The following is a 20080-nucleotide window of genomic DNA, read 5'->3' on the forward strand; positions in this document are numbered from 1 at the left end:
CTTAGGGACCGTCTCCACCAGGGGCTCCGTCCTGCCTTCCAGTGTCACTGGTGCAGTGTTTAAAGGATTTATTTATTTATTTAAAAGGCAGACTGATAGACAGAGGGTGAGACAGAGACAAAGAGCTCTTTGATCTGCTGGTTCACTCCCCAAAGGCCCACACAGGCTGGGCCAGGCTGAAGCCAGGAGCTTGGAACACCCTCTGGGTCTCCCACATGCGTGGGCCGTCTTCTGCTGCTTTCCCGAGTGCATCCACAGGGAGCCGGATCAGAAGTGGAGCAGCGGGGACCTGGGCTGGTGCTCAGATGTGGCCATGCCGGCCAGCGCTGTAGGCAGCGACCTGACCCACTGAGGCACGCGCTGGTGGAATCCTGATGACTGTAGCCATACCCTCTGCCAGGTCCTAGTGTTGGAAGCATTTGCCTTCCCTCCCTGGGGTCTGGCGTGGGGTCAGTGTGGCAGGGAGCTGGCAAGCAGCACAAGCGATAAAGGCTGGGAGCCATGGGGCCCTGGTGGTTCCTCTTGTCTCAAAGCCAAGTATCAGGGTTCCCCTGCTATCTCGCACACCACGCCCCTCACCACGCCCACGACATCTGGTCTGGTCCCATCACCATAGGTGACAAGGGTAGCAAGGTGCAGATGGTGGCTTCGTGGCCCAACCCCCCAGCCTCCTCTTCCTCACTCCTGGGGGACAAGTGACCTGTTCCCTGCCCCTCCCACCCCTGGACATGTCCTTGACAACTGGGGGGTGGTCCCAGCTTATACTTGTCCACGTCCATGGCTTCCCTTGGATCCAGGGGACAGTGGTGGGACCTTGGACCCTTCCTTCCCACAACTCCCACTTTAGTGTCTCCTGGGTGTCTCTGATGATCGGCCCGGCCTCTCCAGCCTCAGCCCCTGTCTTCCCACCTCTGCCCCCCGGGCTCTGGCTGGGACCCTGAAGAGTCTCTGGAGCCACCTGGGGAGCGGGAAGAGGGCGTCTCAACCTGCAGAAGTGCAGCCGGGGCCTGGGGGCGTCTTCTACCTCCGTCTGCTCCGCCCAGCTGGGGGTGGGGGGTGCCCCCTAGGCGGCAAAGAGAGGCCGCAGGGACTCTGATGCAGGATGAGGAAACCCCCGCCTCTCCCTCCGCGTTCGCTGCCAGGAATGCACAGGTGCTTACCTGGGGGAGGCCTGGCTTCCTGGAGGAGGTGAGGAAGGCGCAGAGCGGAGGGGAAGGGTTTTCACGGCTGAGAGAGGAGGAGACGTGACGTGGAGCAGGACATGCGGGTGCAGGAACAGCTGAGGCCAAGGCCCAGTGTGGGGGGGCAGGAGAGGGGGGTGGGAACCCTTTCACGTCTGCGTCCTCAGCGTGGCGACAGGCATTTTAGGGGGTTTGACCGTTAAGGAAAAAAGTTGGAAAGCCCCCAAATCTTCCACTGCCGTCTCCGGCCTTGGCCAGTCTGCATGGCTCCCGTGGTCTCCATGGAGACCACTTTTTGAAAACAAATATCTTACCAGGGCAAAGTGGTCCAAAGTGTTAGGGACCCCAAGAGTGTCCGGTCCGTCCATCCCCGTGGAGCCACCTCTCCTGCAGGCTTTATCCCAGGACGCCTATGCCCACTCCCCAGGGTCACCACACGCCTCCCAGGCAGCACGGGTGATGCAGCCCCCAGATGCTTGGTTCGGAACCCTCCAGGGGATAAAGAGCCCTGGGGTCCCCCGAAGCGGGGAGCAGCACAGCCCCTCCAAGCTCTCTGGCTGCCTCTGCCGCACTCCCCTGCCCGTCCGCCCCTCTGGCCCTGGCCGCCTCGGCCTGGCCGCTTCCTAGGGCTTCTGTCCACAGAGCCTCTTCCCAGGCCTCGGGGATGCGTGGACCTAACTTCACCTTCATGCTTTTGCATTCTTGTTTTTCAGACCTGATGCTTTTAGGTGAGAGAAACACGTCGGGCGGGCAGACAGACGGACGGACACGAGAGACCTCCCCTCTGCGGATTCGCGGGTTCACTTCCCAAAGAGCTGCAAGAGACGAGACTGCGCCAGGCTGAAGCCAGGAGCCCAGACTCCATCCGGGTCTCCCACGTGGGTGGCAGGGGCCCAAGTACCTGAGCCCTCCCCTGCCGCCTCCCAGGGAGCTGGACTGGGAGCGGAGGAGCCGGGCGCTCTGACGGGATGCAGGGGTCCTGAGCGGCACCTTAGCCCCCTGCAGCAAATGCTGCCCCCTGTAAGCGTCTGCAGCTCAGTCTAGGGGTTCAGGAGCCCGGCCGCGGCAGTGGCTCAGCCCCGATGAGGGCTCTCCGGGCTGTGTCACGTCGTGGGAGGCAGTGATGGCGGTGGCAGGTACGGGAGGGAGGGACCCCAGCTCCATGCGGGAGGAGGGAGGGAGACTTAGGCTTTTAAAACAATCGGCTCTTCCAAGAACTCACTCAGGGTCCCCGCAGAGGGAACTTAATCCCTTCCAGAGTATGCCCTCGGGTAACCTAAGGACCTCCCAGTAGACCCCACCCCTCGAAGTCCCCCCACCATTTATCACCACCACCCATTGGAAGCAAGTGTCCAGCAGGTGCATGTGCGTGTGTGTGGAGCTGTGTATGTCAATAAACCTGTGCCAACTGCGTTCACTTCCTAAGGCCTGTGTGAGTCCTTCCTCGATGACGATTAGACCATCGCATTCTAGCGTGGGATTATTCCATAGTCTTTGGATTCAAACACTCCCATCTGGGCTGTCTCCAGCATCCATTACAACGGCAGAGCAGGTGGAAGGGAGCCAGGCGCCAGCCCCTTCCCAGCTGGTAGCCCTGAAACTGAGAGCCAGACCCCAGAGATCAAGGCCTGGGCTGGAGTCTGCTCTGCAGGGGGCAGGGGTGGGGCCGTGTCCCTGCTGGGAATGGCTCCCTAGGACCTAGCTGGCTGAGGGCGTGGCTCAGCCTGCTCGGGGACCTGGCACCTACTGGTTTGTGCGCTTCCCACTGCTCGATTCCCGATTCCCGGTACAGTGGAAGAGGGGAGGGGGGGGCGGGCAGTGCAAAGGTACGGCTCGGCCCTCTGGCCAGCCAGGGCAATAACCATTTTCTCCTGGGGCCAGGTGCGCTGTGCAAACGTGGCTGCCTCTCTCCTGCCGTCCCGTCCTGGCCCCCTCTGCGGGCTGTGCCCACCAAGCCCCATGCGGCTGCTCCGGCTCCTCGGCTTCTTCTGCATGTTCAAGGCCCTCCTGGGAGCCACAGGTGAGGGTGAGGGTGGGGGCCTGCAGACCCTGCTGGTGTTCCAGGGCTCTTCGTGGGGTGGGGGTGGGGGTGGGGCCGAGGAGGGGAGGCTCTCTGCTCTGGATCTGGATGGAACCGGTTGTTGGGGGCTGCACAGTCTCCCTGGACAGGCCCTTCCCTCTTTGACCCCGTTTTCTGGATGCCCTCCTGTTTCCCCATCCCCCGGCCCAGCACTGGCCTCCTGCCTGCGTGGACACAGACGTGGACGTGAGCCTTGGCCCCTAGTTCTCTCCCTGCTCTCTGGCTTCCCTGCCTTGGGAGACCCTGCCCCCAGCTCTGCCCCTCACTCTCAGCCCCTGCCAGAGCCCATGTTTCTGGGTGCCACAGCCAGCACTGGCACAGGGAGGTTCTGAGGTGCCCTTTGCTCCCAAAGTGGGGGGCTGGGGACCACCCAGAGTGGGGTTCCAAGTCCCAGGCCCTCGGTCCATCTCCTCCTTCACCCCCAGGGCCACCTCCAGGCTCCAGGGCCTCTAACCCAGGAGTCCTCACAGTGCCCACCCCCCAGCTGCCTGACCCCCCTGGGTTGTGCAGACTCCCCAGCTCTCAGGGACAGAATGAGCCCTGTCCCAGGTCGGGGGGGCTTAAGTAGTGTGGGCAGGTGGTCGGGGCGCGCCTGGTTTGCTCTAGCCAAGGCTGTCTCTTCCGTACCCCTTACTGCTGGAAAGGGAGAGAGGGAGAGAAGAGAGAGAAGGGAGAGAGGGGGAGAGGGAGAGAGAGCAGAGAGGGAGAGAAGAGAGGGAGAGAGAGAGGGGGAGGGGGGAAAGAGAGAGGGGGAGAGAGAGAGAGAGAGAGAGAGAGAGAGAGAGAGAGAGAGAGAACGCCTTGATCCTCAGTCTTAACCGCCTGCAAAATGGGTTCATGGCATCTGTAGACGGGGCATTCACGTTGGCTGATCAGTCCATTGGCAGAAGCGGGATATCGGCGTAAAACGTCACGCACCGCTAACCTTAAGCCTTGAACGTGCTCCTGCCTGCACGGTGTCTCCGTCTGGGAGTTTGCCTCTCGGCCCTGTCCTGCAGCGCCCACTGTGACCCTTGGCCTCAGTGGACTCTGAGAGCCCCAGTCTCCCTCGGCCCTTGTCTGTGCTCCCTGCAGCTTTCTCCGACCCCTCCCTGATGGGGCCTGGGCCAGGCTCTTCCTGGTGGGGGGCAGGGGAGAAACTCAGCTCTGCCAGCAGTGGCAAGGGTGGGGGGGGTGCGAGGACCCAGGTGGAGGAGGAGCCTCAGCTAGGTAAGGGTCAGAGGGCGCCCGAGCCCTGCGGCTCCTGGGGCAGACAGGAGGCTCCAGCTGCAGATGGCCGCGGGGTGGGGAGTGAGCACACCCACCCCTGGGAGCTGCATCTACAGAGTGGGAGTGAATGCCCTTGGTGCTGTGACCGACACGTTCACGCCTGGGTTTCTCTGTTCTCCCGACGACACAGGAACCCTGTCTTCCACAGCCACCTCGCATGCGCTGGCCGCCCCTGCGGAAGCAGCCCGCCCCTCCCGCTCCTGGGGAGAACCTGGCCGTGCCACCCCCCACCCCCACCCGGTCCCCTCGCTCTAAGCCCATTTTCCACCCATTGTTCAGATCTCCAGTCCAGCCCAGCACCTCTACAACCCCCACACCCGGGTCGGACACTAAGGCTCACACCCCTCCCTCGGTTCTCTCGGTCTCCGCGCCCAGCGCTGAGTGCGAATCTCCCACCTTATCCTCTCCCCCACCCACCCCACCTCTGCCCGTGTGTGACTGCGACCCACACATCCTTCACCCGAGAGGGAGCCAGGGCTAATCCGGACACCAGTACCTGGAAAGTGACCCCAGCCGAGCCGGCTTCTGCAGGGCAAAGTCCCCGGGGGGCGGCCCCACCCTCCTTTGTCTCAGCCTCACTCACTATGCGGTCCCCTAACGAGTCTGTCCGACAGTCGCCTCCTACTGTTTACTTCTCTGCCACACCCGCGCTCGGCCACAACGGCCGCTGGCCGGCCGGCTGGCCAGATTCCCTCAGTGCCCGGCCGCCCGTTTAAAGCAGAAACTGGCCGGCGCCGCGGCTCACTAGGCTAATCCTCCGCCTAGCGGCGCCGGCACACCGGGTTCTAGTCCCGGTTGGGGCACCGGATTCTGTCCCGGTTGCCCCGCTTCCAGGACAGCTCTCTGCTGTGGCCAGGGAGTGCAGTGGAGGATGGCCCAGGTGCTTGGGCCCTGCACCCCATGGGAGACCAGGAGAAGCACCTGGCTCCTGGCTCCTGCCATCGGATCAGCGCGGTGCGCCGGCCGCAGCGCGTCATTGGAAGGTGAACCAACGGCAAAGGAAGACCTTTCTCTCTGTCTCTCTCTCTCACTGTCCACTCTGCCTGTCAAAAAAAAAAAAAAAAAAAAAGCAGAAACTGACGCCACACGTTCCCTCTCCTCTGCTGGGTCCTTGACAACAGTCACTGTAGCAGGTGCTACAACCGGCACCTGCTTCTGCCGAGGCAGACGCCCAGGTAAACCAACAATGACAACCACGAGGAGAGTGGGCTCCGGGAGAGCAACGCGTCCCCAGAGGATGGCGAGCCCAGGGACACTCTCACCGTGGAAACCGTCACGGCTTCCCCGCTGACATCCAGGCCCACGCCCGCCAACTCCGGCACCCGCCACTGCTCCTCCGATGGCTGCCACTCATAACAAGCACGCCTCTGCCTCCCACACTTCCAGACATTGACTCGGCACCCAGCACGTCCACGCCTGCGACATACGCACTCCCCCTATCTCGGGGAACGTGGAGAGGGCCAGAACCACAGCCCCGCCTTGGCGTGGGCCAGGCGCCCCTGCTCTAACACCGGCCCCACCACCCCCTCAGCTGCAGGCACAGTGGGTCCCGAGGCTGCAGTGGAGCCCACGCTTCACCCAGCACAGCTCCCACCCCATCAGCCAAGGGCAGACACCACTCCGCCACCCCACCCCACCCCGAGTACGGAGACGGCACCTAAGGGCACCCCTCCTGTGACAGCGCCTCTTCTGTGTCCTGGATGTCCCTGACCACGTGTCCTAGTCCATCTGCATTTTCCTCTTCTACATCTGCAGGTGGATCCGGGGCCCCTGACACGGGGCGCATGTCCTCAGCTACAACCAGCGCCAGTGCATCCCACACTACAGGTGACCCCACCCCGACACCCGCTCTCACCAGCGCAGCCGTAACATCCACGGCCATGGGCCCACCTTCATCCACGGCGGCAACCACAGGCACCGGCCACGTGAGCCCCACCACCCCTACTGCCACAGGCACTGAGGAAACCACGCTGACTCCGACCAGCAACGTGTCTCCTGGATCTTTCCAGACAGAAACAGCTTCTCCTCCACTCACTTCTTCCATCCCTCCCGGATCTACTTCCCTATCTTCTGTCACGACTACCAGTGCTGTGACATCCACAAGTAGGCGTCTGTCTTCCACCCCTGTCCTCAGCACAGAACCAGGAATCGGCGTTACCACAGATTCCTCCCCTTTGTCCACCTTGGGAACCATACTCCCTGATACCAGTGTGGTTTCTACAGTCCCATCAGAGACCACCACCTTCAGTTCCCCCACTAGTGTTGTTGCCCACTCCACGGCTACAATCACCTCTCCTTCCTCGCCGCCGGCTGCATCAGCGCCCAGCACCTCTCCCACACCCACGTCGTCCTCTCTGCCTACTACAAAAGCAGCCCCGACAACGACCACCCACTGGGTGACCACAGCGTCCCTGGGCCCCACGCCCAGTGCTCCCAGCATCGCTGCCTCTAGCAGCCACTCCACATCCAGTGTGGCCGCCACCACTGCCACTCACTCACCTCCCACTGCCTCAGGGACCGTGGTGACGCCCACAGCACCGATCTCCACTGCCCCGAGGACCGGCTTCCCCAGCACCGCACCGCCAGCTGCCAGCCACTCCTCCGTGGGCACCGCGGGATCCGTGGGCACGGCGGCACACCTGCCCTCAACATTCCCCGCTCCCACTTCCTCAGCAACCCTCACAGGTGTCTTTCCATCAACCTCATGGGTCCCCAACACAAACAGAACGTCTCCTATCATCACAGCCTCTGCCACGCGTCACACCGCGTCCACCACTCTCCCAAGCATGGTCAGCACCCCACCAAGTCCTCCGTCTACAAGCCTTCCAGACACCTCTGTGTTTCCCTCTTTCACAACCGCTGACAGTACCAGGACGCCTCGCACGCCCTCTATCTCCCCCGCTCCGGCCATGACCGACACACTGCACTCCACGGCTGACTCCACCCCAACGCCCACTCATGCCAACATGGAGCCACCCTCGTCCCAGGGGGCAACCACGGGCCCCGGCCGCACGGCCGTTACCAGCTCTCACGCCGCCTCCTCTGGGCAAACCACTCGGATTCCTACCAGCGGCCTTGCTCCCGGACCTCTCACTATGGAAACCACTTCTGCCACCCTGACCGCTTCTTCAGCCAATTCCACAAGCACAGGGACCCCTGGGACGGCCACCACATCCACGGCCATGGTCAGCAATTCCTTAACATCAACTCCAAGTAGGATTTCGTCTGCTACTCATGTCCCGAGCACAGACCCAGGCACCCTGGAGGCGCCTTTATCTCCCTGGGTGACCACGCCCCCTCCCACCCACGCTGAGTCCACCGCTCCGGGTTCTCCTGGCACTTCTGTCACCCACTCTGCTCCCAGCTCCTTAGGGACCACGTCGACTTCCACGACCACGACTCCATATTCTCTCAGCACGGGCCTTCCTGATGGAATGTGGACAAGCGCCGTCCACTCTTCCGTGGGCACCGTGGGCTCCATGCTCACTGCTTCCCACACCTCAGCAAGCCCACACGCCACGTCGCCTTTCCCCACCCCGGGGGCCCCGGAGACATCATCTCTGGGCAGCACGGACGCTGTGGTCACTCTTACTGTGACCACTGTCGCAGGCACCGAAAGCACCATGACTGGGAGCCTTGGTACAGCCGTTCCGGCAACATCTGGCACTCCCTTGCCATCGTCTACCCCTCCTCCAGCGACCTCCGACTCAGGCACTCAAAGACCCCCGGGCCCCACCACGCTCGCCCTTGGCAGTACGGGTTCCTCCCTCTCTTCCCTTCAGACTCTCACGCCAGCACCGCCCCCCAGCACCGGCTCGGCCGCCTCACCCGGCCCTGTCACAGGCACAGGTCCGCCGGCTCCTGAACCCTCTGCCTCAACACCCACCGGGACCGTGGTGACCCCCTCTCTTGGTACCGTCCTCGCACCCTCAGCACCTGCGGTGACCACGCCCTCTCCCCCGGCTCCCAGCAGCCCACTTCCCACGCTCGCAGTGACCACCGGCTCTGTGCCCACCTCCAGGCCGGGAAACACGGGTTCTTCTCTCTCGCCCTCTCCCACTCTCTCTTCACCTGCAGCTACCCAGACGTCTCCCGCGAGCTCCTCGCTGACTGCGATGCTCACTGAAACCAGCCCCCTTTCCTACACTTCTCTTGCTTCCACTACACCCTATCCAGAAAACAAAACGGCTCCCACGGCGTCCACCTCCCTGACCAGCACTGTGGCCACTTCCGCCCCCTCCACACCATTCCCAGTCCTCGCCTCTACTACCGAGACGTCTCCCGCGAGCTCCTCGCTGACTGCGATGCCCACTGAAACCAGCCCCCTTTCCTACACTCCTCTGGCTTCCACTACACCCTATCCAGAAAACAAAACGGCTCCCACGGCGTCCACCTCCCTGACCAGCACTGTGGCCACTTCCGCCCCCTCCACACCATTCCCAGTCCTCGCCTCTACTACCGAGACGTCTCCCGCGAGCTCCTCGCTGACTGCGATGCCCACTGAAACCAGCCCCCTTTCCTACACTCCTCTGGCTTCCACTACACCCTATCCAGAAAACAAAACGGCTCCCACGGCGTCCACCTCCCTGACCAGCACTGTGGCCACTTCCGCCCCCTCCACACCATTCCCAGTCCTCGCCTCTACTACCGAGACGCCCACCTCTCCCGGTGCGGCCAGTGTGACAACCACCATTCCTCCGCCCACGGACAGCTCTGCTTCTGTGACGCTGGAAGTGGCGTCCTCCACGGCCGTGACTAGTGCTCCTGCTTCCCCCGGCTCCGAGGCCGTCCCCACGAGCACCACCTGGCTGAGCACCGGGTCTGTCACCTCCCCACATACGCCCAGCCTCACCACGGAGCCCAGCAGCAGCCTTCAGACTGTCACAGTGACCTCCAGCAGGGTGACACATCCCACCCCACCCCTCGCCACGACGTTGGTGACGCCGCAGGCCCCCACCCAGATTCCCTCTGTTCCACCATCACCCAGCACAACGTCACGCGTGACTCAGACGAGCACGGAGTCAAGGCTGACCACGCCCCCAGGTCGGATCTCCTGCCCCCTACCCCGTCCCCTTCCCTCCCTGCTGACTCTGTGTCATCAAGGTCAGGCCCTACCTTGAACTTCCTTTTCTCCCTGTGCTCCCCAGGCACCTGTGACAATGGTGGCATCTGGACACAGGGCCAATGCATTTGTACCCCGGGGTTCTCTGGGGACCGCTGTCAGTTCCAGGCAAACACGTGCCAGAATGGGGGTACCTGGGATGGCTTCAAGTGCCTCTGTCTCAGCACCTTCTACGGCTCCAGCTGTCAGCTTCCTGTAGAACAGGTGGATGTGGGTGAGTTGGCCTGGGGTGCAGCAGTGCTTCCTCCTGCAGGTGCACGGACCTCCCCCCGGGGCCCCCAGGAGGCATCCTGGTCCCGCCCTTCCACCACCCCACCCCCGCCTTCCCTCCACTGTCCCACGTCGTGCCTCCTGTCCATGTCACCTCCATGCTGGGACACCCTGCCTCCTGGGCCCTTGGAGCTGTTTTAGGATCCAGCTGCTGCTCTGACCAATGACCACAGACTCAGCAGCCGAAACCACAGAAAATGGTCTGCTTGTAGCTTGGCAACCCGGCACGGGGCTCACGGAGGCTGGTGGCTCTTGGGAGAATTCATTTCCTTGCCCGTTCTGGCTTCGGGATCCTCCCACATTCCTTGCGTCAAGGCCCCCTGCCTGCATTTTCGGATCCAGCAAGCCGGGCTCCGAGTGTCTTTCCTCCAGAGCCACGCCTTCCTCCAATCCCCTCCGAGCCCCTCTGCCTCCCTCTTCCGCTGTGTGGGGCCCACCCCATAGTCCACGTCAGCTTTCCAAGCTAAGGTCAGCGGATGAGTGACCTGATGGTGTCCGAGGCTTTCACTCTCCCTGGAGTGTCACAGGTCCTGGGTGAGGCATGACTGACATTGCCTTTGTGTTGCGTCAAGCAATCACCAAACCAGCTGCTGTTAATCTGCCTCCCCCGGGGGCACACGAGGACGGGGCCACCGCTGGGTGCTGTGCACCCTGATTTCCTTCCTTCGCCTCTGGACAAGTCACCCTGGAATCCCTGCTGTGGTTCCATCGCTCCTCAGGGACCGCGGGGTGGGGGGAGGAGCCTGTGGGTAGGGGTGGTGGAGGCGGTGGCAGACAGGAAGTGACCAGAGCGGGCTGTGCTGTGTGCAGACGAGGTGGAGGCCCAGGTGGGCATGGAGGTGTCTGTGGACCAGGAGTTCTCTCCAGACCTCAATGACAACACTTCCAAGGCCTACAGGGATTTCAGCACCACCTTCAGGAATCAGGTGCCAGGGGGCGGGGGGAGGGGCAGGGGACTGAAGGGGCCTCCCCTGGGGCCTGCAGGTTCAGACACCAGCCCAGGACCCTTCCCCGTTCCAGATGCAGGAAATTTACCGAGACGTGCCGGAGTTCAAGGGTGTGGAGATCCTGGCCCTCCGGTAGGAGATGTTCTGGGCATGTGGGGGCGGCGGGCGGGGCCTGGAGCGCCGGGCAAGGCTGCGGCATCATCAGATTGGATGGAGAGGAGCAGAGGGCGGACGCGAGGGGCGCACTGCGGGGGGATTTCTGCAGTCATTTCAGGGAGGTGGTGTCGGCTCAGCTGACTTGGCCTCTCTCTGGCCGGCACCTGCTCTGCTGGGTGAAAGAGAGGGAGCGAGCGAGTGAGTGTCTGGTTTGGTGATAGATGATGTCACCACAAAGATGATGTCAGTCCATCCTCATCGGGTCGCCCTGGATGGACAGATGGACGGAACACTCGGGGATACCGGCAGCCCCTTCCGAGAGGGGCGCGCCTGGACCCCCCCTCACGCTCCGCCTCCCGCCCCCTCAGGAGTGGCAGCATTGTGGTGGACTTCCTGGTTCTGCTGCAGCTGCATTTCAGCCCCCAACTGGTCAGCGACTACGAGGGCGTGCAGACGGCCCTGAGGGAGCAGCTCCAGAACGTCAGCCAGGCTGGGGGCAGCTGCGGGAGCAACCAGAGTGAGCCCCGGCTGAGGGGCGGCGGGGTCAGGGCCCGGCCCCCGGCGGCTCCCGCCGGTCAGGGGGCCCTCGGGGCTCAGGGCAGGCGGGGAGATGGGGCCCAGGTCCACATCCAGTGGTGGCAAGGCTGGGGTGAGGGAGGTCTCACAGCGCCCAGGGAACTGGGGACAGGCCCTCCCACTGGTTCCCCTAGGGTGGTTGAAGACTCCCTGGGGGAGGAAGGTGGCCGCGGGCGGCTCCCCTTGGGTCCCCCCCTCAAGCCCCACACTGAGACGGACCTCTCTACCCCTTGCCACACCTACTTGGCTCCACCTCCACTGCACTGGCATCCCCCAGCCCTGTGCTTTAAGCCGGACTCTGTCAAAGTGAACACCACGGTCAAGACAGAGCTGACCCCGGAAGGTGAGGCCGAGGGCCCAGTGGCCGCAGGTGGCCTTGATGTTTCCCGCCAGGGACATCTGCCCACCTTAGTACCCGGAGGGGGGGGCGGGGGTGGGAGCTTGGGCGAGGCCAGGGATGGGGCCCGAGGACCAGTGGGCGAGGTGAGGGGCCGGGGTCTGCCCTAGGACACCCACTCTGGGGAATGCAGTCCCCGCCAGGCGCGTTCGGTCACTGGGACCAGGTCCCCGGGTAGCCAGGACGAGGCCGCGGGCTCTGCAGCTCCCTGCCCTCTCCCTCCCCCACCCCCAGCCCTCTGCCGCCGCGCCGCTGCCCAGGGCTACGAGGAGTTCTACTTCCCCGTGGTGGAGGCAAACCAGCTCCGCTGCGTCACCCGATGCACCTCAGGCGTGGCCGGGGCCATCGACTGTCACCAGGGCCAGTGCCTTCTGGAAAGGAGCGGCCCCACGTGCCGGTTAGTACCCACCACTCTGTGCAGCTTCCTCCTGAGGACACGCCCCGTGCACACTAGGCCCCGCCCACCAAGGGCACGCCCCCTCGAGGCCCCGCCCATCCCTCGGTGGCGCCCATCCCTGAGGCCCCGCCCACTCTTGACAGTTCCCTTGAGGCCCCGCCCACAGCGTTGGTAGAGGCCCCCCCCCCCCAGCTCCGCGCGGGGCCGACACCTGTGCCCTCCCCCAGCTGCTTCTCCACGGACACGCACTGGGTCTGGGGCCCGCGCTGCGAGGCGACCGTCCACTGGAGGGCGCTGGTCGGGGGCCTGGCGGGGGCCGCGGCGCTGCTGGTCCTGCTGCTGCTGTCGCTGGGCTTCCTGGTGGTGCGCTCCCGACCAAGAGGAGGCTCGCGCCTAGACCGGTGAGCGCACTGGCGCGGCGGGCGGAAGGAGGGCAGCAAGAGGGGCAACGGCGCGGCCCCGCTCCATCACGCTGCGGCCTCACCTAGGAGCTGGGACGAGGACAGGAAGTGGCTGGAGGCCTGGGACGAGGACACCGTGGGGACATTTTGTAATAGGGGCCTGAAGGAGGACGGAGCAGGTGAGGTCCACTGGCAGCAGGAGCGGGCAGTCGGCCCCAGGACAGATGCGTGCGCACCTGGGAGAGACCCAGGACAGGTGCGTGCGCACCTGGGAGAGACCCAGGACAGGTGCGTGCGCACCTGGGAGAGACCCAGGACAGATGCGAGCGTACCTGGGAGAGACCCAGGACAGGTGCATGCGCACCTGGGGGCATTTCTTGTGGCTGCTTCCCCGTTGGCGAGCAGAGAAAACCTGAGGCCCCGCCTTCCTTTTTTTAAAGAAAATATTCATCTGAAAGTTCCGTAGAGACAGAGAGGGAGGGAGGGAGGGAGGTCGGTCTTCCATCTTCTGGTTCACTCCCAAATGGCTCCAATTCTGGCAGCCAAGAGGTCCGTCTGGGTCTCCCACATGGGTGCAGGAGCCCAAGCCCTGGGCCCCTCCTCGTACGGCCCCCTGCCTTGCCTCACCCCCCCCCCCCCGCTTCTCCTCCTCCCCTTCTTTTCTTTCTCTCTAGTCAAGGAAGAAAACTTCCACGTGGCCTTGGAGATGGTGGACCGCAGTCATAAGGTGAGGGGGCGGGGTCCCAGCTCCCACTGCAGACCCCTTCCTGTCCCCACAAGCAGGGGTGGGGCCTGGGCCTGTTGTCACCCCTCTCACCGTACACTCTGTGGCAGGTACACATCCAGAGACCGGAGGTGGTCTCTTTGCCACCCCCACGCCCCTTGCCTCAGGACATCAGGAAGGAGCTCCCGGCACCACCTCGCTTAGAAGAGACTGCCCTGGGACCGCAGTGGCCCAGGCTCCCGGAGTCAAAGTGATGCTGTCCGCTTGACACACACACACACACACACACACACCCCTCCCCGCCCTCCTCCCAGCTCGGCTGGGACCCACCTTGAGACCCAGGTCACCTCCAGGCTGTTCCTCTGTGGGACCTGGGGCAGGCTGCAACCGATACCTCGTAGTTACTGTGCAAACCATACCTGTTCTGTCCAATTCTCCATCCCAACGCACCCTCTGGCCTTAGCCCCAACGGCCTTGCCGAGGTCCCCAACCGTGCTTTCTGGCCGCCTGCTGGCAGCCTGTCCCCCACCCACCCCACCCCGGCCTTCTGCGGCTCCTGGCCGAGCCCCTGCCCTGGTCCCTTTCCTCTTCTCCCTTCCCGAGCCTAGTCCTTCGTCCAGTCCCTGCTGTGCCCCCCAGCCCTGTGTCTCCCCGGGACTGGATCCTGTTCCCTGCGCCCCCAGCCCTCAGTCCTAACCTGGCCCCTGCTGCGCGTGATCCGCTGAGTCCTGGGCTCCACCCGATCCCTGTTCTGAGGCCCCACCCCTTCTCTCACCTGCAGGGGCCCTGGGTCCCAGGTGCTGGGTGGGGCATGAGTTTCCTCCCTCCTCTCCTGCCTCTCCGCTGCCCTCTTCCCCTCCCTCCCTCCCTGCTCTCTCCCTGGTGTCACCCACATCCCTGTGAGCAACCCTTGGGCCTGAAGCCCCCAACCCCAGGAAGATGGGGTCTGGGGTCAGAAGGCCTCCCCGTGCACACAAAATACAATGTCCATTGTCAGAGAAACAGCTGTGTGTGTGTGTCTCCTTTTCACCCTGGCTTGGTTGGGCAAGTTTTGGGCACACCCGTTTCTCCCGGGGAGGAAGGAGGGGGGTTCTGTGGGCTGCCCTGGGCTGTGACTGTTGCGGAAGAGAACCAAGAGGCTGGGGTCGCTCTGTTTTGTTAGGGAGCTGGGGGGCAGGGCACCCCTGGGAGTCTGCCATCTGAGTCCATAGCCCACTGGCCTTGGGGGCTTAGGGCTGGGGCTCTGAGAGGAAGGGAAGCCCCAGTGCTGGGCCACGGGGGCAGGCCGGCCTGGACCAGCTGCCTGGACAGCTGCCCTGCCCCCCCCAAAAATCTGTGAACCTCTCTTACCCCTACTACAAATATTGACTCACGACTGGCCCAGGCAGGCGGGGGCCAGGGCCCTTGTCTTCGCACTGCCTTGGGCAGTCAGCCATGCGTGACCGCGGCTGGGCAGGGTCAGGGTGACTTATCCCCTTGGGTCTTTGGGTGGGGGGGTGAGAGAGGCCCCTGAGCCCTTTGCTCAGGGTACTGACTGGCTGTAACCTTTCCTCATCTCTGTCTCTGGCCCGGGTGGAGACCAGGACCATAAAGTCTCAGGTGCGAACAGGCGCCCCACCTGGCGTAGACGCTTTGGAAATTTGGAAGGGGTCAGCTTGAGGTGGGCGACGGGGAAGGAAGGCAGGACAAAAAAGAAAAAGACAGGCTCCTCGGGGCGCGGGCAGGGACCCCTGCCTGGGCCTCCTGGGGTCCTGAGCCCCTCCCTTCGTGGTCACTCCCTCCCAGGTGTTTCTCGGCGCTAGTCTCTTGGCAACGGAAGCTGTCTCTCACCTCCACCTCCTGTCCCTCCCTCCTGCCCTGCCCCACCCTGAGGCTGGCTTCCCTCGAGGTGACCCCAGCTCTGGGGCTGGTCAGCACGCGGGGATTAGAGGGCAAACCAGTTGATAGGCTGCCCTTTGGCCCACTGCCTGCGGTCACCTAGAGCCACCCATCCAGCAGCATCATCACGGTGCCCCCACCCTGGGCCAGGCACTGTCCTTCCGTGAGGCAAAGGTCCCCAGGGTCTTTTTATACCTGCTGCCTCCCTGCCAGCCTCTCATTTCTCAGCCCCTCCGCACGAGGGCAGATCCTGTGGCTGGGGCTCCCTCCCTGGGAGATGCTGGTGACCTGGCTCTTGCTGCTGGCTCCCCAGCTCTGGGCCCCAGCTGCTGCCACATCAGCATCGTCATCGTCACTGCCATCCACACCGACGCCGACGCCGACGCCGACGCCGACATCGACAGCAGGTGAGTGGGACCTGGTGTGGCGCTCCTGGGCCCCGACCGGCTTCCCCCCAACACTGGAGACCTGCGTTGTGATCACACCCTAGGTGGAGAGGGGCTGCTCGGGGGCTCCCTGGAGGCTGCCAGTCTGCTCAGAGCCCCGCCTGGACGACCGGGGCTTGCGTGTCACTCTGGCAACCTCTCTGCTTCTGTCACTCCTCGGTCTGCACCTGTTCAGAGGGGCTGGGCGTCTCCTGCTTGCTTAGGGACAGTGTCGGCTGCAGGCAGCTGATGCCCTGGGGTGGAGCACTCGCTCCTTCCATCCTGACTTGAGACAGCCACAGGTGTGCCTGGGGAAGCCCCTCCAGCTAGAAACAGCTGGGGGGGGGCATGACACAGGCTGGGTGGGGGGCGGCGGTCCTGTGGAGCCTCCGGGAGACTGAGTCTGGATGGACATGATGCCTGCAGGTCTGACTTTCTGATTCCCCCGGGGAAGTGAGCCCTCTCCCCACCCTGGAGAAAGAGGACAGGTTGAGTTAAAGGCCGGGGGTGAGGGAGGAGGGGTGGTAAAGGGGTGGGGGCTGAGGCAGGGTTCCTGGGCAGCCGGCAGGCAGCCCCTGCAGGAACATCCATCCGACAGCCCTGTCAGGCCCTGCCTCAGCCCACAGAGGCCGGGCAGACCCTGCCCCAGCCATGCCAGGGGCAGCAAAGGCCGGGGAGCTGGGCTCCGAGGACTTGGGGACGTTGGGAGAGAACACTGGCAATAGGTGCAGTAGTAGCTCTCGGAGGTAACACAGCGAGGTTGGGGAGCTGTGGGCGGATGGGCAGGTGGTCTTAGGCAGGGTCCCCTGAAACCCTGACTCAGAGCTCCTGGGCCTCCCTCTGGCCAGAGAGTGATGGGGTATGGCGATGCAGTGACAGGGGTCTTGAGGAACCCAGATGGAGCCGGCAGAGACCCTGAGGACACGCTGACATGAGAGACCCCATCAGTGTGCACACCCAGGCAGCACCTGTGCTAAGTGCGGGATTTGGGGGGGTGGTCGGAGAACTCTGGAAGGTCTGATGGTCCCCAAGGGGCCCCTCGCTGCTCGCTCAGGGGTGGCTTGACGGAGCTCATAGGGAGGTAGGACGGGGGTGGCCATGGGGGCTCAGAGAGGCCGCCTGGCTGACCAGGGCCACACAGCACCTGACTGGCATGACTCGCCCCCTTTCCCCGCTCCCCCAGGCTCTGTATTGTGGGTCCCGCAGGAGCTTTTAGAGGTCAGGGCAGAGCCTCCCCGGGTCACGGTGTGGACAGGCAGATGGAAGAAGGAAGAAGACCATGCTGAGAGAAGTTGGGAAACTCATTTCTGTAAATGAGTAAAGTGGGAACAGCCTGGAGGGTCGGGGTGTGGAGGGTGTGGGTCGGCTGAGACGCTCAGTGGGGGGAGGGGCACGGTGCTGGATGGAGTGGGTGGGGGGTGCGGACAGAGCAACAGCACCCCTCAGACTCTCAGACATGAGGGGCAGCCCCCAGGGGTGGGGCGGGGCAGGTGGGGCTCCGAGGCAGGGGCAGGACTCTGAGGACCACCCTGGAATGAGGGCCGCGGGGCTGGGACGAGAGCCCCCCTCCCCGAGCCACGAGGCTGCAGGAGCCCCCTTTGTGGTGGGTGCCCTGTTGGAGCGTCCAGGGGGTGTCTGAGCTTGGCTGTCCTGGTCTCTGGGGCTTCAGGGAAGGGCTTCCAGGAAGAAGGGCCACAGCCCAGGACTCTCCATCAGCTGTGCGCCGTAACGGAAGACACCGTAAATAACCTGCATTTTGTTTTGTGTACGTGGCGTTCCCAGGTCAGGTGTGTGTAGTAACGGGGAGGGCGGGGGACTGCACGCCCGCCCTGCAGGGGCCTGGGAGCTCCTTGGCCTTGACAGGTGAGGGTGGAGGTGGAAATGCAGGCCACCTGTAAAATCAGGTGCTAGGGGCAGACTTGCTCACAATAGACAAGGGGCAACCTTTGAGACGTGCTATATGACTTCAGAGCCACGAAGAGGAAGTGCTGTTTTATGCAGAGTATAATAAACTTACTCATTTAGCAAACACTGAGGTCTGGCTGCGCCTGCTCCGGGGCTGCGGGCCGGGCAGGACAAATAAAAAGTTTATAGCAGAGTTTACAGGAAAGAAACCACATCGACAAGAGCCACGACCCAACCTGGCACTGGAGTGGGGGAGAGGGCCTGGGCCCTCCGGTGTGGGGGGGGGAGGCGGTGAGGGGGCCTCCAAGGCCACTTCCTCCTGGGCTGCTGGAGTCCCAGCGAGATGCCGAGCTGGACTTGGGTGGCCGTTGGGGAGGGGTACAGGAAGCAAGTATTAATGGATGCTCCAAGGCCTCAGCCGGATTCACAAGCCATCTACAGTTATGGAGAGAATTACAGCACTGATAATCAGATCCCCGGAAGCCAGCACCTGATGGAAGCCACGCTGCTTCCCAAATGATGCGTTACGTAAGCGTGCTTCCAAAAGGCGGAGGGAAAACGGAATGAAAACCAAGACGTCGGTTTTGCAAAAATAATTCTGAAACCCACGCAGAAGTTTTTCATTGCCTGAACTCTCCGTTCAGAGCTTTGAAAAGCCCTGGTGTGGATGGCTTTCAAGATGCTTTGCCCCAGAAAAATAAGCTTATCTTTTCATTCCGTGTTTCCGTGGAATCTTTCGGAGTACCCTCGGATTCGTAATGAAAACTGCTCACAGTCATTGAGGGTCTGCTTTGTTGGGTGCTGTTGTACATATCTGTTCTCAATATTTTTTTTTTAAAGATTTATTTGAAGGGCAGAGTTAGAGAGAGAGAGAGAGAGAGAGAGAGAGAATCTTCCATCCATTGCTTCACTCCCCAATAATTGCAATGACCAGAGCCGGGCCAGGCTGAAGCCAGGAGCCAGGAGGGTGCAGGGGCCCAAGCACTTGGGCCATCTTCCACTGCTTTCCCAGGTGCATTAGCAGGGAGCTGGGTGGGAAGTGGAGCGGCTGGGACTTGAACCAGCATTCTGATATGGGATGCAGGTGTCACAAGCAGGGGCTTAACCTACTGTGTCACAACATCAGTCCCTGATCTTGAGATCCTTAACTTAATTACACCTGCAAAAGGCCCTTTTTCCAAATAAGGTCACATTCACAGTAGGTGTCAGGGGTTAGGGATCAGATGCATGCTATGGGAAAAGGATACAATCAACCTACCACCCTGTGCTCTGGCAGCATCCGGGGTTATAGGCACCGACAAAAGTGGCCTGAGAGAGCCACAGGTGAGTGAGGAGGGAGGGAGCCAGGGAGGCCCTGGTCCTGTCTCTTCCTCTGCCGCCACCCTGCCTGGGTACAAATGACTTTAGAGAAAAGGGAGCAGATTCAAGCCCCGACTCATGCATGGCAGACACAGAGCGTGCACCCAGGCCCTGTGTCAGAGGCTCTCCCTGGTGCCTCACACAGGTCAAATATTCTAGAATATTCTAGGGCGAGCAGGGTGTCAAGGTGGGCATCGTACAGAGCCATCTTCCTGGATGAAATGGACGTCCAGAGGTTCACAGGGTTGTAGCAGGGGCTGGTCGCGGGGATTCCTGGAACCGCCCCACGCCCCATGGGCTCCAGCTCTGCCGCTGCCTCTCCAGGGGGCCCTGGGGACTTCTCCCCCAGCAGAGATGGGCCTTGGGCATGGAACAGGGCAGGGGCTCCTAGCTTGGTGGGTCTGCAGGCTTCCTGGGCCCTGGGTGCCTTGTACTTTCCCACAAGAGCCCTGGGCCCTGGGCAACCTGCCTGACAAACCAACGGCCCCAAAGCATTAACGATCTTTTACAAGAAAAATCCAAGAACAAGGAAGGTGAAGACGCAATAAAAGCTGCACACAGGGCAAGAGTGTCCTCGTCTCTTTGTTTAATGAGGCACCGTGTCACAGCTTCAGATAGAACAAGATAGCACCAAACCCTACTTGTTTAGGAGTTGCTGGCTCACGTCCCTGATGGCCCACGTGGCCATACCCTAAGCAAATAGGTAATTTTTGTTAAGCATTTTGGCCTCAGAAGTCTAGGGACTTTCCTCTGGGTTCTCCGAGAAGTGGTATTGTACGTATCTAAACTTTCAAAGGTGTGTACATTGACTGTGTACATGAATGTGTGTTTGCTGTGTAGACATTGGATCAAAGACAATGCCTCTTACTCAGCATGCAGATAACGGTCGTAAGCATGCTGGCCTATTTCTTTCTGAATGTTTGCTGTTTGGTTTATGCCATGGCCAGTTCATATACATACATGAAATTGGTTTATTTGAAAGACAGAGATAAG

The 20080-nt window shown here is 62.4% G+C and overlaps 2 protein-coding genes and 1 long non-coding RNA gene across 9 annotated transcripts in view; 2 read left to right on the forward strand and 1 right to left on the reverse strand.

The window, feature by feature from the left end:
- Positions 1-53: 53 nt before the first annotated feature.
- LOC138846999 (uncharacterized) lies at positions 54-13985 on the reverse strand. Of its 7 annotated transcripts, none has more exons than XR_011384562.1 (7): positions 13851-13985; positions 12645-12886; positions 12324-12369; positions 10958-11194; positions 1897-9845; positions 1161-1279; positions 54-1063 (listed from the first exon to the last, which is right to left on the reverse strand). It is a non-coding gene; the product is annotated as an uncharacterized lncRNA (long non-coding RNA). The 7 variants fall into 7 exon arrangements; XR_011384561.1 differs by having other exon boundaries at positions 1161-1227; positions 1897-1996; positions 9787-9845; positions 10958-12369; XR_011384558.1 differs by having other exon boundaries at positions 1897-1996; positions 9787-9845; positions 10958-12369.
- On the forward strand, positions 3069-14522 carry MUC3A (mucin 3A, cell surface associated). The gene is made up of 12 exons (XM_070064449.1): positions 3069-3201; positions 6286-9573; positions 9678-9866; positions 10733-10848; positions 10943-11001; positions 11394-11542; positions 11879-11944; positions 12233-12395; positions 12623-12796; positions 12884-12975; positions 13471-13523; positions 13631-14522. The coding sequence occupies exons 1-12, from the start codon at positions 3141-3143 to the stop codon at positions 13772-13774; spliced, it is 4554 nt and encodes a 1517-aa protein (XP_069920550.1). The 5' UTR covers positions 3069-3140; the 3' UTR covers positions 13775-14522.
- An 882-nt stretch (positions 14523-15404) lies between these two features.
- MUC12 (mucin 12, cell surface associated) overlaps positions 15405-20080 on the forward strand; it is a 50032-nt gene continuing 45356 nt past the window's right edge. The window contains exon 1 of the mRNA XM_070064443.1: positions 15405-15805. Coding sequence (XP_069920544.1) covers positions 15676-15805 — 130 coding nt within the window. The 5' untranslated portion in view covers positions 15405-15675. The remainder of the gene's footprint in view (positions 15806-20080) is intronic.

This window comes from Oryctolagus cuniculus, chromosome 19 (assembly GCF_964237555.1).
Source record: "Oryctolagus cuniculus chromosome 19, mOryCun1.1, whole genome shotgun sequence".
Lineage (NCBI taxonomy): Eukaryota > Metazoa > Chordata > Mammalia > Lagomorpha > Leporidae > Oryctolagus > Oryctolagus cuniculus.